General features: G+C 43.1%; 1 protein-coding gene across 1 annotated transcript in view; it reads left to right on the top strand.

Annotated features, from left to right (window-relative positions):
* Positions 1-12,043, top strand: part of eva1c (eva-1 homolog C (C. elegans)) — a 40,013-nt gene extending 27,970 nt beyond the window's left edge. Inside the window, exons 3-6 of the mRNA XM_055935179.1 lie at positions 6-66; positions 7,071-7,136; positions 8,856-9,017; positions 9,900-12,043. Of these exons, the coding sequence (XP_055791154.1) occupies positions 6-66; positions 7,071-7,136; positions 8,856-9,017; positions 9,900-10,249 (639 nt within the window). The 3' untranslated portion in view covers positions 10,250-12,043. The remainder of the gene's footprint in view (positions 1-5; positions 67-7,070; positions 7,137-8,855; positions 9,018-9,899) is intronic.
* The last annotated feature ends 4,352 nt before the right edge of the window (positions 12,044-16,395 follow it).

Raw genomic sequence — 16,395 nt, 5'->3', positions numbered from 1 at the left:
ACCAGACCTTCAGAGACCCCTGCTACCCTGGAACCAGGAAGTACCTGACTGTACTCTACTCCTGTGGTAGGAAAATACCTCTATGGTCTTACAATAGAATATAACTAATAGAATATGACTAATAGAATATGACTAATAGAATATGACTAATAGAATATAACTAATAGAACATAACTAATAGAATATAACTAATAGAATATGACTAATAGAATATGACTAATAGAATATAACTAATAGAATATAACTAATAGAATATAACTAATAGACCCTGCCCTCGCTTGTTTGATTTCCTTGCGGAGGGAATAACTACACTGTTTGTATTCGTCCATATTGCCAGTCACCTTTCCATGGTTAAATGCAGTGGTTCGCGCTTTCAGTTATGCACGAATGCCGGAACATGTCCCAGTCAGCGTGATCAAAACAATCTTGAAGCGTGAATTCCGATTGGTCAGACCAGCGTTGTCACATGCGCTGAATACAACAGGTGTCGACCTTACCGTGAAATGCTTACTAACAAGCCCTTAACCAACAATGTAGTTTTAAGAAAAATAAGAGTTAAGAAAAATATTTACTAAATAAACTAAAAGAGCAACAATAATAATAAATAAATAACAATAACAATAACGAGGCTATATACAGACGGTACCCGTACCGAGTCAATGTGCGGAGGGTACAGGTTAGTCGAGGTAATGGAGGTAATATGTACATGTAGGTAGGGGTAAAGTGACTATGCATAGATGATAAACAGCAAGTAGCAGCAGTGTAAAAACAAATGGAGGGGGGAGGGGGGGTGTCAATGTAAATAGTCCGGTTCGCCATTTGATTAGCTGTTCAGCAGTCTTATAGCTTGGGGGTAGAAGCTATTAAGAAGCCTTTTGGACCTAGACTTGGTGCTCCGGTACCGCTTGCCGGGCCCTCCTCAGCCCTTCCTCTATCACCGCCTGGTATAGAGGTCCTGGATGGCAGGAAGCTTGGCCCCAGTGATGTACTGGGACCGTACACACTACCCTCTGTAGAGCCTTGCGGTCGGAGGCCGAGCAGTTGCCATACTAGGCGATGATGCAATCCGTCAGGATGCTCTTGATGGTGCAGCTGTAGAAATCTTTAAGGATTCGTGGACCCATGCCAAATCTTTCCAGTCTCCTGAGAGGGAATTGTCACGTTCCTGACCTATTTATGTTAGTTGTTATGTGTGTTAGTTGGTCAGGACGTGAGGTTGGGTGGGCATTCTATGTTTTCTGTTTCTGTGTTGGTTTTGGGTTGCCTGGTATGGCTCTTAATTAGAGGCAGGTGTTTGGCGTTCCTCTAATTAAGAGTCATATTTAGGTAGGCGTTGTCACAGTGTTCGTTGTGGGTGATTGTCTTCCGTGTTTGTGTATGTCGTTGCACCACACGGGACTGTTTTCGGTTTGTTTTGTTCATCGTTGTTTTTGTGTAGCCTGTTTTCTCTATTCGTGCGTTCTTCTTGTTTCATGTAAGTTCGTCGTCTAGGTCTGTCTACACCGTTTGTTGTTTTGTTAGTTTATTTCAAGTTCGTGTTTTTTCGTTAATAAATATGTGTTCAAACTCCACTGCGCCTTGGTTCGATCAATACTCCTCCTTTTCGACCGAAGAGAAGGAGGACCGCCGTTACAGGAATAGGCGTTGTTGTGCCCTCTTCACCACTGTCTTGTTGTGTTTGGACCATGTTAGTTTGTTGGTGATGTGGACGCCAAGGAAGTTGAAACTCTCAACCTGCTCCACTACAACCCCATCGATGAGAATGGGGACGTGCTCGGTGCTCCTTTTCCTGTAGTCCACGATCATCTCCTTTGTCTCGATCACGCTCGTTTACGGTGATCATGCCTACCCCCGTTGTGTCGTTGGCAAAACTTAATGATGGTGTTGGAGTCATGCTTGGCCACGCAGTCATGGGTGAACAGGGAGTACAGGAGGGGACTAAGTACGCACCCCTGAGGGGCCCCTGTGTTGAGGATCAGCATTGCATCAGCATTGCAAATATGTTGTTGCCTACCCTTACTACCTGGGGGCGGCCCGTTAGGAAGTCCAGGATCCAGATGCAGAAGGAGGTGTTTAGTCCCAGAGTCACTGCGCTTAGTGATGAGCTTTGAGGGCACTATGGTGAGCTGTAGTCAATGAATAACATTCTCACATAGGTCTTCCTTTTGTCCAGGTGTGAAAGGGCCATGTGGAGTGCAATAGAGATCGCATCATCTTTGGATCTTTTGGGGCGGTATGCAAATTGGAGTGGGTCTAGGATTTCTAGGATGATGGTGTTGATGTGAGCCATGACCAGTGTTTCAAAGCATTTCATGGCTACAGATGTGAGTGCTATGGGGCAATAGTCATTTAGACAGGTTACCTTGGCATTCTTGGGCACAGGTACTATGGTGGTTTGCTTGAAACATGTAGGAATTACAGGATCAGGTAGAGGTTGAAAATGTCAGTGAAGACACTTGCCAACTGGTCAGTGCATGCTTTGAGTACACGTCCTGGTAGTCCGTCTGAATGTTAACCTGTTTAAAGGTCTTACTCGCAATCGGCAACAGAGACCGAGATCACACAGTTGTCCAGAACAGCTGGTGCTCTCATGCATGGTTCAGTGTTGCTTGCCTCGAAGCGAGCATAGAAGGCATTTAGCTTGTCTGGTAGGCTCACGTCACTGGGCAGCTCGCGGCTGTGTTTCCCTTTGTAATCCGTGACGGTTTGCAAGGGCTGCCACATTCGATGAGTCCTGTATTTACGCTTTGCCTGTTTGATGGTCATAGTAGGATTTCTTCTAAGTGTAATTGGCTCTTCTAAGTACAAACGTTAAAAGAAAATTCTGAATTGAGCCCAACCATGATATTCACGAAGTGTCTCAGAGTAGGAGTGCTGATGTAGGATCAGTTTAGCCTTTTACAGAGGCATTCGGAAAGTATTCAGACCCCTTCACTTTTTCCACATTCTGTTACGTTACAGCCTTATTCTAAAATTGACTAAATCGTTTCCCCCCCATCATTAATCTACACACAATACCCCCATAAAGACAAAGCAAAAAATAGGTATTTAGAATTTTTTGCGCAAATGTATTAAATATATAAAATGGAAATATCACATTTCACATAAGTATTCAGACCCTTTACTCAATACTTTGTTGAAGCACCTTTGGCAGCGATTACAGCCTCAAGTCTTCTTGTGTATGACGCTACAAGCTTGGCACATCTGTATTTGGGGAGTTTTTCCCATTCTTCTCTGCAGATCCCCTCAAGCTCTGTCAGGTTGGATGGGGAGCGTTGCTGCACAGCTATTTTCAGGTTTCTCCAGAGATGTTCGATCGGGTTCAAGTCCGGGCTCTGGCTGGGCCACTCAAGGACACTGAGACTTGTCCCGAAGCCACTCCTGTGTTGTCTTGGCTGTGTACTTAGGGTCGTTGTCCTGTTGGAAGGTGAACCTTCGCCCCAGTCCGAGGTCATAAGCTCTCTGGAGCAGGTTTTCATCAAGGATCTTTCCGTACTTTGCTCCATTCATCTTTCCCTCGATCCTGACTAGTCTCCCAGTCCCTGCTGCTGAAAAACATCCCCACAGCATAATGCTGCCACCACCATGCTTCACCGTAGGGATGGTATTGGCCAGGTGATGAGCGGTGCCTGGTTTCCTCCAGACGTGACGCTTGGCATTCAGACCAAAGAGTTCAAACTGGATTTCATCTGACCAGAAATTCTTGTTACTCATGGTTTGAGAGTCTTTTAGGTGCCTTTTGGGAAACTCTAAGCGGGCTGTCATGTGCCTTTTACTGAGGAGTGACTTCCGTCTGGCCTCCTCCCTGACCAAGGCCCTTCTCCCCCGATTGCTCAGTTTGTCCGGGCGGCCAGCTCTAAGAAGAGTCTGGGTGGTTCCAAACTTCTTCCATTTAAGAATGATGGAGGCCACTGTGTTCTTGGGGACCTTCAATGCTGCAGACATTTGTTGGTACCCTTCCCCAAATCTGTGCTTCGACACAATCCTGTCTCTGAGCTCTACGGACAATTCCTTCGACCTCATGGCTTGTTTTTTGCTCTGACATGTCCTGTCAACTGTGTGACAGGTGTGTGCCTTTCCAAATCATGTCCAATCGATTGAATTTACCACAGATGGACTCCAATCAAGTTGTAGAAACATCTCAAGGATGATCAATGGAAACAGGAAGCACCTGAGCTCAAAATTCTTAGCTTTTTAACTAGGTCATTAGTATGTTTAAATCCTTGTCCATCCAAACGGCCAGACATTTATAGGCGGGAACTTGATCGACTGGAGAACCATCCAATTAGTACATTTGTAGTCCATCTGACATGTTTTTGTGAGAATCAGAGAACAACATATTTCATGTAAATATAAACAATCGGAACTCATCATGAGGGGCCGCAGTTGCTCGGGGGTCTGCATATGTTTAGAGTTAATTTCATTCGAGGAGGAGGCGATTCTACACATCATGGGGTGGAGAGGAGATTTTGCAATTTTATAACACGTTTCATGCAATTCTACTCATTTTGCCATGAGGACGGAGAGGAAAATGAGCTGTTTTACAGCTCATTTCTTGTAATTTTGCACATTTTGCCATAGGGTGTAGAGAAATGTTTGCAGTTTTTAAGCTGATATAAGAGTGAGACTGACTAGCTAAATCAATGGGGGCCCCTCGGCCGGGTAATAATCGACCATGATTATTACGTTTCGATAGCTGGCCGCTAGACTATCTTACCAATCAAAAACATTTTGTTGACATGGACTATTTGTTGACATGGACTATTTGTTGACATGGACTATTTGTTGACATGGACTATTTGTTGACATGGACTATTTGTTGACATGGACTATTTGTTGACATGGACTATTTGTTGACATGGACTATTTGTTGACATGGACTAGTTCAGTGACATAACAAGACAAACTGCTGATCAACAACTACATTTAGGAATGTCATCTTGTGTATTGTATTATTCCACCTCGCAACAGGAAGTTGAGACCCTGATGAGTTCTTAATAAAACATTTTAAAAAACAAAATAGTCTTTATAAATAAGTCCCCAGGCATCAGACCCCAGACAGCACAAAGACAACAGAGAAAACACCAGGCTAGAAATAGACTGGGAGAATGGCATCTATAGTGCTCCGCCGACGGACACACTTCCTGTGGAGCTTCCTGTGATTGGACCAAATGCCAGGCCCTTTGTGTGGTCATCGGCTAACAGACATTGTCGTGCGAATGGTAATTGGATTAGGGCTTGTATTCATGAAGCTTCTCAGAGTTGGAGAGCTAATCTAGGACCAGGGCCGTATTCATAAAGTGTCTGAGTTAGAGTGCTGTGTGGGACCTGTCAGAGTAAATGAAAGCGACCTGTCAGAGTCAATGAAACCGACCTGTCAGAGTCAATGAAACCGACCTCTCAGAGTCAATGAAACCAACCTGTCAATGAAACCGACCTGTCAGAGTCAATGAAACCAACCTGTCAATAAAACCGACCTGTCAGAGTCAATGAAACCGACCTGTCAGATTCAATGAAACCGACCTGTCAGATTCAATGAAACCGACCTGTCAGATTCAATGAAACCGACCTGTCAGAGTCAATGAAACGACCTGTCAGATTCAATGAAACCGACCAGTCAGAGTCAATGAAACCGACCTGTCAATGAAACCGACCTGTCAGAGTCAATGAAACCGACCAGTCAGAGTCAATGAAACGGACCTGTCAATGAAACCGACCTGTCAGAGTCAATGAAACCGACCTGTCAATGAAACCGACCTGTCAGAGTCAATGAAACCGACCTGTCAGAGTCAATGAAACCGACCAGTCAGAGTCAATGAAACCGACCTGTCAATGAAACCGACCTGTCAGATTCAATGAAACCGACCTGTCAATGAAACCGACCTGTCAGAGTCAATGAAACCGACCAGTCAGAGTCAATGAAACCGACCTGTCAGATTCAATGAAACGGACCAGTCAGAGTCAATGAAACCGACCTGTCAGTCAATAAAACCGACCTGTCATGTCAGAGTCAATAAAACCGACCTGTCAGAGTCAATAAAACCGACCTGTCAGATTCAATAAAACCGACCTGTCAGAGTCAATGAAACCGACCCGTCATATTCAATAAAACCGACCCGTCAGATTCAATGAAACGGTATGACTGAGTGGAATTTCTTTGAATTAAATTCTACTTCCTGTCACTCAAACTCAAATTCTACATCCTGTGGGATGTGGCCAATTCAATTAAAATTTCAACTCACAAGTTGAATAGGAGTAAATGATAAAATTATGAATTGAGCCCAACCCTGTTATTCACAAAACCTCTCAGAGTAGAAGGGCTGATCTAGGACCAGTTCTGCCTTTTAGATCATAATGAATTAGATTCATATGGACAGATTCTAGATAGATCACAATGAATTAGATTCATATGGACAGATTCTAGATAGATCATTATGAATTAGATTCATATGGACAGATTCTAGATAGATCATTATGAATTAGATTCACATGGACAGATTCTAGATGGATCATAATGAATTAGATTCATATGGACAGATTCGAGATAGATCATTATGAATTAGATTCACATGGACAGATTCTAGATAGATCATTATGAATTAGATTCACATGGACAGAGGGACCTGGTCTTAAATCAGTCACTCCTACTCTGAGATGCTTTGTGAATACGGTCCCTTCCTGTGATGCTTCCTGTGATTGGTTCAAATGCCAGACTCTTTGTGAGGCCATCAGCTGACAGACATTGTTGTGAATATAATAATTTGGGGATTTAAACTTTCGACCAGTGTTGAAAGGTCCCTTTGGACAAATCATATCGTCTCCATTGATACACAAAACAATACCAGTTTCCCTTTCGCTGGTTACTTACCAACGCAACAAGTCTGACAGAAAACACTGCTCATCTCTGTGTGGACTGTAAGAGTAGTTGGTGTGTTACGAGCGAGAAGTGTGTGTGTGTGTGTGTGTGTGTGTGTGTGTGTGTGTGTGTGTGTGTGTGTGTGTGTGTGTGTGACAGAGAAGTATAGGAGTACATTCCTCACAGGGAACACTCATTGTGCTTTCCCCTACAGTACCACAGACGTTACTGCAGGAAGCAGACCCAGATCTACTACTCACACCCGCCTCACACCCCAAAGGTACTGTCATCGATATATAATTAATACCCCGTTGATTCCTCACTGCGACATGACAACTATGCAAGGATAAAAACAACATGAAATGCTTTATTTAGTTGGTTAGGGTCTGGTTTCCCGGATGTACATTAAGCCTAGTTCTGGACTAAAAAGCATACTCAATGGAGAACCTATATCAAACGTGTTTTGATCCAGAAGTAGGATTAGGGCTCTATACAGTCAGATCCGCTTTAGCCAACATCTGCATTGCAGTTGTTTTGGTGGTGTTGTTGGCGGAGGTGGGACTGTATTAGAGCGATCAAATCCACCAGTGGCTCCCGGCATTATACCTAAAGCCGACCTTGCCGTTGGCTACACAGAGTCCCATAGTAACAGAAATCCTATGCAGTCTTGTTTCCAAGTTCCAACGCTGGAATGTGAGATGGAATCTACACCTCCATTAGAATGAGAGATGGAATCTACACCTCCATTAGAATGAGAGATGGAATCTACACCTCCATTAGAATGTGAGATGGAATCTACACCTCCATTAGAATGAGAGATGGAATCTACACCTCCATTAGAATGAGAGATGGAATCTACACCTCCATTAGAATGAGAGATGGAATCTACACCTCCATTAGAATGAGAGATGGAATCTACACCTCCATTAGAATGAGAGATGGAATCTACACCTCCATTAGAATGTGAGATGGAATCTACACCTCCATTAGAATGTGAGATGGAATCTACACCTCCATTAGAATGTGAGATGGAATCTACACCTCCATTAGAATGAGAGATGGAATCTACACCTCCATTAGAATGAGAGATGGAATCTACACCTCCATTAGAATGAGAGATGGAATCTACACCTCCATTAGAATGTGAGATGGAATCTACACCTCCATTAGAATGTGAGATGGAATCTACACCTCCATTAGAATGTGAGATGGAATCTACACCTCCATTAGAATGTGAGATGGAATCTACACCTCCATTAGAATGTGAGATGGAATCTACACCTCCATTAGAGAGATGGAATCTACACCTCCATTAGAATGTGAGATGGAATCTACACCTCCATTAGAATGAGAGATGGAATCTACACCTCCATTAGAATGTGAGATGGAATCTACACCTCCATTAGAATGTGAGATGGAATCTACACCTCCATTAGAATGAGAGATGGAATCTACACCTCCATTAGAATGAGAGATGGAATCTACACCTCCATTAGAATGAGAGATGGAATCTACACCTCCATTAGAATGAGAGATGGAATCTACACCTCCATTAGAATGTGAGATGGAATCTACACCTCCATTAGAATGTGAGATGGAATCTACACCTCCATTAGAATGTGAGATGGAATCTACACCTCCATTAGAATGTGAGATGGAATCTACACCTCCATTAGAATGTGAGATGGAATCTACACCTCCATTAGAATGTGAGATGGAATCTACACCTCCATTAGAATGTGAGATGGAATCTACACCTCCATTAGAATGTGAGATGGAATCTACACCTCCATTAGAATGTGAGATGGAATCTACACCTCCATTAGAATGAGAGATGGAATCTACACCTCCATTAGAATGAGAGATGGAATCTACACCTCCATTAGAATGAGAGATGGAATCTACACCTCCATTAGAATGTGAGATGGAATCTACACCTCCATTTGAATGAGAGAAATACTCATTTATTTTCTTTCATGATTTTTCCCAACTCACCCAGGTCCTCCCCCAACTCACCCCGGTCCTCCCCCAGCTCCCCCCGGTCCTCCCCCAGCCCACCCTGGTCCTGCAGATGTGGCTGTCTATCCTAAGGGCTCCAGAGGACCAGGAAACACAGGAGTCATGATGAGTAACTCTGTTATGACTTACTCCTATATTAAAGGTACAGGCACGCACACGTGCTAACAGACAGATACACAGACAGACACACAGACAGACACACAGACAGATAAACAGACAGACACACAGACAGACAGATACACAGACAGACAGACACACAGACAGATACACAGACAGATACACAGACAGACAGACACACAGACAGACACACAGACAGATAAACAGACAGACACACAGACAGATACACAGACAGACAGACACACAGACAGACACACAGACAGATAAACAGACAGACACACAGACAGATAAACAGACAGACACACAGACAGATACACAGACAGACACACAGACAGACAGACACACAGACAGACAGATACACAGACAGACAGACACACAGACAGACAGATACACAGACAGACAGACAGACACACAGACAGATAAACAGACAGACACACAGACAGATACACAGACAGACACACAGACAGATAAACAGACAGACACACAGACAGATACACAGACAGACACACAGACAGACAGATACACAGACAGATACACAGACAGACAGACACACAGACAGACAGATACACAGACAGACAGACACACAGACAGATAAACAGACAGATACACAGACAGATACACAGACAGATACACAGACAGACACACAAACAGACAGATACACAGACAGACAGACACACAGACAGATAAACAGACAGACAGACAGACACACAGACAGACAGATACACAGACAGACAGACACACAGACAGATACACAGACAGATACACAGACAGACACACAAACGTATGCAAATCATCCATCTCTGTATTAACCCGCCCTTCTCTCCTCTCCTCTCCTCCTTCTCTCCTCTCCTCCTTCTCTCCTCTCCTCCCCCGCTCTCCTCTCCTCCTTCTCTCCTCTCCTCCCCAGAGCACCCAGAGACTGCAGCGTTGCTGTTCACCTCCAGTGTGTGTGTTGGTCTGCTACTCACCCTGCTGGCTGTGTCTATCAGACTGACCTGTAGAGGTCTCCGCCACACACACAAAACACACGCACACAAAACACACAGACGCAGGAGCCAGGAAGAGGAGGAGGATGATGATGAAGAGGAGGAGATGACTGACTGCTCGCTGCTGTCGGACTCAGACAGGCAGCTGGCTTACTGCTGGGAGGAAGTGAGCTACAGGACAGCGGATGCAGAGAGGGTAGAACGCATGGAGAGGAGGGACATGGTGATCCAGGAGATATGGATGAACTCTGATCTCTACGGGACGTCCTGATCTGAACCAGACTCCTTATTTACCACAGTTACACAGATGGAGTAACAGGATCAGACTCCTTATTTACCACAGTTACACAGCTGGAGTAATAGGATCAGACTCATTATTTACCACAGTTACACAGCTGGAGTAACAGGATCAGACTCCTTATTTACCACAGTTACACAGCTGGAGTAACAGGATCAGACTCCTTATTTACCACTCAGTTACACAGCTGGAGTAATAGGATCAGACTCCTTATTTACCACAGTTACACAGCTGGAGTAACAGGATCAGACTCCTTATTTACCACAGTTACACAGCTGGAGTAATAGGATCAGACTCCTTATTTACCACAGTTACACAGCTGGAGTAACAGGATCAGACTCCTTATTTACCACAGTTACACAGCTGGAGTAATAGGATCAGACTCCTTATTTACCACAGTTACACAGCTGGAGTAGGTTTTAAGTTTTATTTATTCACAGGTCAGAAAACATGTTAAAGACAAAACAGTGTGCAGGTTGGAAAACCAAAATGGCTGATATGAAAACCACACCTCAAATAACAACATACAAATATAAGTACAAAAAGTGTTTAGCCTGTTCAAACAGAGCATACTAATTATAACTGCACATTATATACTCTGTATACAAGAACAAACATGTTTAATTATGTGTGTGTGTGTGAGAGAGTGGCTACAGGGAGCAGATTACTGCGTCGTCTGGTCCATCAGACTGACCCCTGACCCCTGACCCCTAGTCTACACGTTGAAGTTATTGAGGGATGTTTTGGTAATGTGAAGATAGGAATTACAGAGTATGGAACTTCTGTATCTGATAGAGAATTCTCTATGGTTGTATGCATGGATTTGGGAATGAACCTGGGAGAATACAGTGAAGGGTTTAGGGAATGAACCTGGGAGAATACAGTGAAGGGGTTAGGGAATGAACCTGGAAGAATACAGTGAAGGGTTTAGGGAATGAACCTGGTAGAATACAGTGAAGGGTTTAGGGAATGAACCTGGGAGAATACAGTGAAGGGTTTAGGGAATGAACCTGGAAGAATACAGTGAAGGGTTTAGGGAATGAACCTGGTAGAATACAGTGAAGGGTTTAGGGAATGAACCTGGGAGAATACAGTGAAGGGTTTAGGGAATGAACCTGGAAGAATACAGTGAAGGGTTTAGGGAATGAACCTGGGAGAATACAGTGAAGGGTTTAGGGAATGAACCTGGGAGAATACAGTGAAGGGTTTAGGGAATGAACCTGGGAGAATACAGTGAAGGGTTTAGGGAATGAACCTGGAAGAATACAGTGAAGGGTTTAGGGAATGAACCTGGGAGAATACAGTGAAGGGTTTAGGGAATGAACCTGGAAGAATACAGTGAAGGGTTTAGGGAATGAACCTGGAAGAATACAGTGAAGGGTTTTAGGTAGGTTGTCGGGGAGGTATGTGTATTTGTAGATGAAGGTGAATAATTGGAGTATATTAATGTTGAAAGATAATATATTGAGTTTCTTAAACGGAGGGTCAAATGGAGCCAAGTAGTTAGAGGAGGTGGCTAGTCTGGCAAATGTCTTTTTGTGTGATGAGTAAGTTGTGTAGGTAGGAAATTAATATGATCTTTCCAGGACAACTTTTCATCAACTAGTACACCGAGGAATCTAGTAGATTTCATTCCATTTTGATATTCTGGCTCTTTTTGTATTTATATATATACACATTTACATATGTTAAATATTTCTGATTCTTACCTGTGAATACAATGTAGTGGGATTTATCAACATTTAAATAAAATTTGTTTATCTGGAACCATTATGGAAAATGTGGCCACGCATGAGTTGGCTTCATTGATTTGTGAATTGACATTTTTTTGTGTGTGATAAAATCAATTTGGTATCATCGGCAAAAAATAATGTGAAGTACGGTAGAAGACCCAGCAGCAAAGGCCATTGATATATAGATTAGGAATAACAAAGGTCCAAGGATCGAACCCTGTGGAACGCCACAGGAAATCTTCGCCCCGGTCGATGATCAACCATTTGCATACAGAAATTGTTTTCTAATCATAAACATAATTATATAGCCATTTATATGTATAATCATGACAACCGTAATAATGCTATTTAGCAAGTAATATTTCATGATCCACCGTGTCAAACACTCTGGATCAATCTAGAAAGATGTCAAGAGCCTATTCATTGTTGTTCAGGGTATTTACGGTATTTTATTAGGATCCCTATTAGCTGTTGCGAAAGCAGCAGCTACTCTTCCTGGGGGTCCACACAAATCATGAAACATGACATAATACAGAACATTAATAGACAAGAACAGCTCAAGGACAGAACTATATCAATTTAAATAAGGCACACATAGCCTACATATCAATACAGACACACAAACTATCCAGGTCAAATAGAGGAGAAGCGTTGTGCCGTGAGGTGCTGCTTTATCTGTCTTTTGAAACCAGGTTTGCTGTTCCTTTGAGCAATATGAGATGGAAGGGAGCTCCATGCAATACTGGCTCTATATAATAGTGTACGCTTTATTGAATTTGTTCTGGATTTGGGGACTGTGAAAAGACCCCTGGTGGCATGTCTGGTGGGGTAGGTGCGTGTGTAAGTTGACTATGCAAACAATTTGGGATTTCCAACACAATGTTATTAAAAGAAGTGATGCAGTCAGTCTCTCCTCAACTCTTAGTCAAGAGAGACTGGCATGTATAGTATTTATATCAGCCCTTTGATTAGAATGAATAGTAATACATGCTGCTCTGTTCTGGGCCAGCTGCAGCTTAACTAGTTATTTCCTTGCAGCACTGGACCACACGACTGGACAATAATCAAGATAAGACAAAACTAGAGCCTGCAGGACTTGCTTTGTGGAGTTTGGTGTCAAAAAAACATTCTTTTTTTTTTTTTACTGATGATTTTTGAGAGCAGTTGTAACCAAGGTTTCCAGAACCCAAGGGAAAGAAGTGGTGAAATAAAGAATTGGAGTACACTACATGACCAAAGATATGTGGACACCTGCTTGTCGAACATTTCATTCCCTAAATCATGGGCATTAATATGGAGTTGGTCCCCCCCCCCCTTTGACAAATTAATTACAAAACACTCAGCCCTCCAAGACTCAAGTCAGTCAAGATGTTCCATGACATACTTTAGGACAGAAATAGGACAGACCTCTGGTAAATAAACTTAAATTGACTCTTGCCCCAGCAGGCCTTAATGAGAAAGTGTATTTTTCTTGTAGCTTGTTTTTTGTAGTAAATTCTGAATAGGCTAAACATTTAGGCAATTACATCATAATGAGAGGCAATGACATCATAATGAGAGGCAATGACATCATAATGACAGGTAATGACATATTGTATTTTGTATTGTGAGTCTATCTTTATTTGATTGTCATGTTTCCCCCACAGCTTCCTCTGCTGGGATCTCTTGACTGGGCCAATACTGACTGGGAATGTATCATGATGCCCAACCTGTGAGGTGTTCTTTGTTGTGACATTGATTGCCATTGCCTTGACCGCTGAAGAAGGGCTCATACCCCAAACGTTTGGGCGGCAAATAAAATAAGTAAATGTACGTTTAGTGTTGTCCTATTTCTGTTCCTTGGATTATACAGGAGGATCCAGCACCTCATTTAAGTTTGTATAAAGTGGATTAGAGCACATTGTTTATCCTTTTTCATGGTATACAGAGACGACTAAAAACATATTAGTCTGCGTCCCAAATGGCTGAGCGCTGGTCTGAACTAGCACACTACATAGGGGATAAGGTGCCTTTTGGGACGCCTTCCAAGACGTTAAATATTACACAGTCTGAGACTGTATCGGTTAGCAAAATACACTGAGTGGACAAAACATTAAGAACACCTGCTCTTTCCATGACATAGACTGACCAGGTGAATCCAGGTGAAAGCTATGATCCCTTATTGATGTCACTTGTTAAATCCACTTCAAATCAGTGTAGATGAAGGGGAGGAGACGGGTTAAAGTTCCCTTCGCTGTTCTGGAACCTTCACCCCTCTTCTGGAACCTTCACCCCTCTTCTGTTGTTCTGGAACCTTCACCCCTCTTCTGTTGTTCTGGAACCTTCACCCCTCTTCTGTTGTTCTGGAACCTTCACCCCTCTTCTGTTGTTCTGGAACCTTCACCCCTCTTCTGTTGTTCTGGAACCTTCACCCCTCTTCTGTTGTTCTGGAACCTTCACCCCTCTTCTGTTGTTCTGGAACCTTCACCCCTCTTCTGTTGTTCTGGAACCTTCACCCCTCTTCTGTTGTTCTGGAACCTTCACCCCTCTTCTGTTGTTCTGGAACCTTCACCCCTCTTCTGTTGTTCTGGAACCTTCACTCCTCTTCTGTTGGTCTGGAACCTTCACCCCTCTTCTGCTGTTCTGGAACCTTCGCCCCTCTGCTGTTCTGGAACCTTCACCCCTCTGCTGTTCTGGAACCTTCACCCCTCTGCTGTTCTGGAACCTTCACCCCTCTGCTGTTCTGGAACCTTCAGTGTGAACTCAAGAACTTCCCCCTGTGGAGCGAGGCTGTGGGTTTATCCCAAATAGCACCCTAGTCTATATAGTGCACTACTTTAGACCAGAGCCCATTGGGCCCTAAGAACTAAATGGGGCCTTGTCAAAAGTAATGCACTCCATAGTGAATAGGGTCTAATTGTGGTGTGGTAACATCCTGGCTGTATGAAGCACTGGGTTACAGAGGCCTGGTTGGCCCAGGCTGGGACAAAGAGAGGAAACGTGGTGCATCCTCCCCAGTGAAAGTTCTGATTGATACACCCAGAATACTGACGTCAACTACCCATGACTCAACACGGAGTCAGTCAACACAGGTGACACACACACAGAGAGAGAGAAAGGCCGGGATTCAACGCAAGGCTCGTTATAAACGCTGCACACGACATCAGACTTTTAAAAATATTTTTTAAAAGGACTTTTGCATTTTAATTTAAGGACATTTCCATAATATATCTGCAGTAATAGTGGAATGATAGTGTTTCACAATATAAAAAAAATATACAAATTACTTTCAAAAAGGCTAATTTTCTATTAGACAACAAAAGCCAGAACTGCCTTTGTTGTCAAGATGGGGAAAGTGCACCCTCACTCTCTTCCATTGGCGTCACTAGGAGGCGGTGTCATCTCCTCCTCGAGCACAACCAACAATGACAGAATGTAAAAATCGCTCTGTAATTTCCTGGTTGCTAAAATTCTACACTCTTCGCTCAATTTCAGTTTTATGTGAGAAAACAGGCACTGAATAGTGTAGGGAATCACTGTACTAAATCTAAATCCCTGTGAAATATTTTCAATGATGAAAAACTATCACTTTTCCTGCTGTTTGAAGTTGGTGGACAAAACTGAAAGTAAAATAGTAACCTCTCCACTATGTTACAGGGAAATGGGATGTGTTGTGGCGTCAATTCACCTTGCTTCCACGTGAGACACGTAGCACCTTTAAAAGGTTGAGCCACGGCTTGGCTTGAATCCCGGCCAAAGAGAGAGAGAGAGGACATGGTCACACATACACGCAGGTTGATCAGTTCATTACAATACGTATTATTGACAATTTCCAATGTGACATTTGTATGACATTGTCACGTGGCCTAAGTTTAAATAAAGATGTAGAGAACATTAAAAAAAAACATGGACAGGCACACAGTAAACAGATTCCAGGTGACGCAACAGAGAACAATGTTTCTGTAGAACAACAGTCCATTGGGTTACGGCATCAATAGTGAGTGTGTGGGTTCATATCCATGTCTGTCTCCCTCTGTGTGTTGGTGTGTGTATATAGTTACGGCCAAATATATACACTGCTCAAAAAAATAAAGGGAACACTTAAACAACACAATGTAACTCCAAGTCAATTACACTTCTGTGAAATCAAACTGTCCACTTAGGAAGCAACACTGATTGACAATAAATTTCACATGCTGTTGTGCAAATGGAATAGACAAAAGGTGGAAATTATAGGCAATTAGCAAGACACCCCCCAAAACAGGAGTGATTCTGCAGGTGGTGACCACAGACCACTTCTCAGTTCCTATGCTTCCTGGCTGATGTTTTGGTCACTTTTGAATGCTGGCGGTGCTCTCACTCTAGTGGTAGCATGAGACGGAGTCTACAACCCACACAAGTGGCTCA

This window comes from Salvelinus fontinalis, chromosome 10 (assembly GCF_029448725.1).
Source record: "Salvelinus fontinalis isolate EN_2023a chromosome 10, ASM2944872v1, whole genome shotgun sequence".
NCBI lineage: Eukaryota > Metazoa > Chordata > Actinopteri > Salmoniformes > Salmonidae > Salvelinus > Salvelinus fontinalis.
Note: the sequence above shows the minus strand (reverse complement) of the source record. Positions and strands in the feature narration are given on the sequence as shown.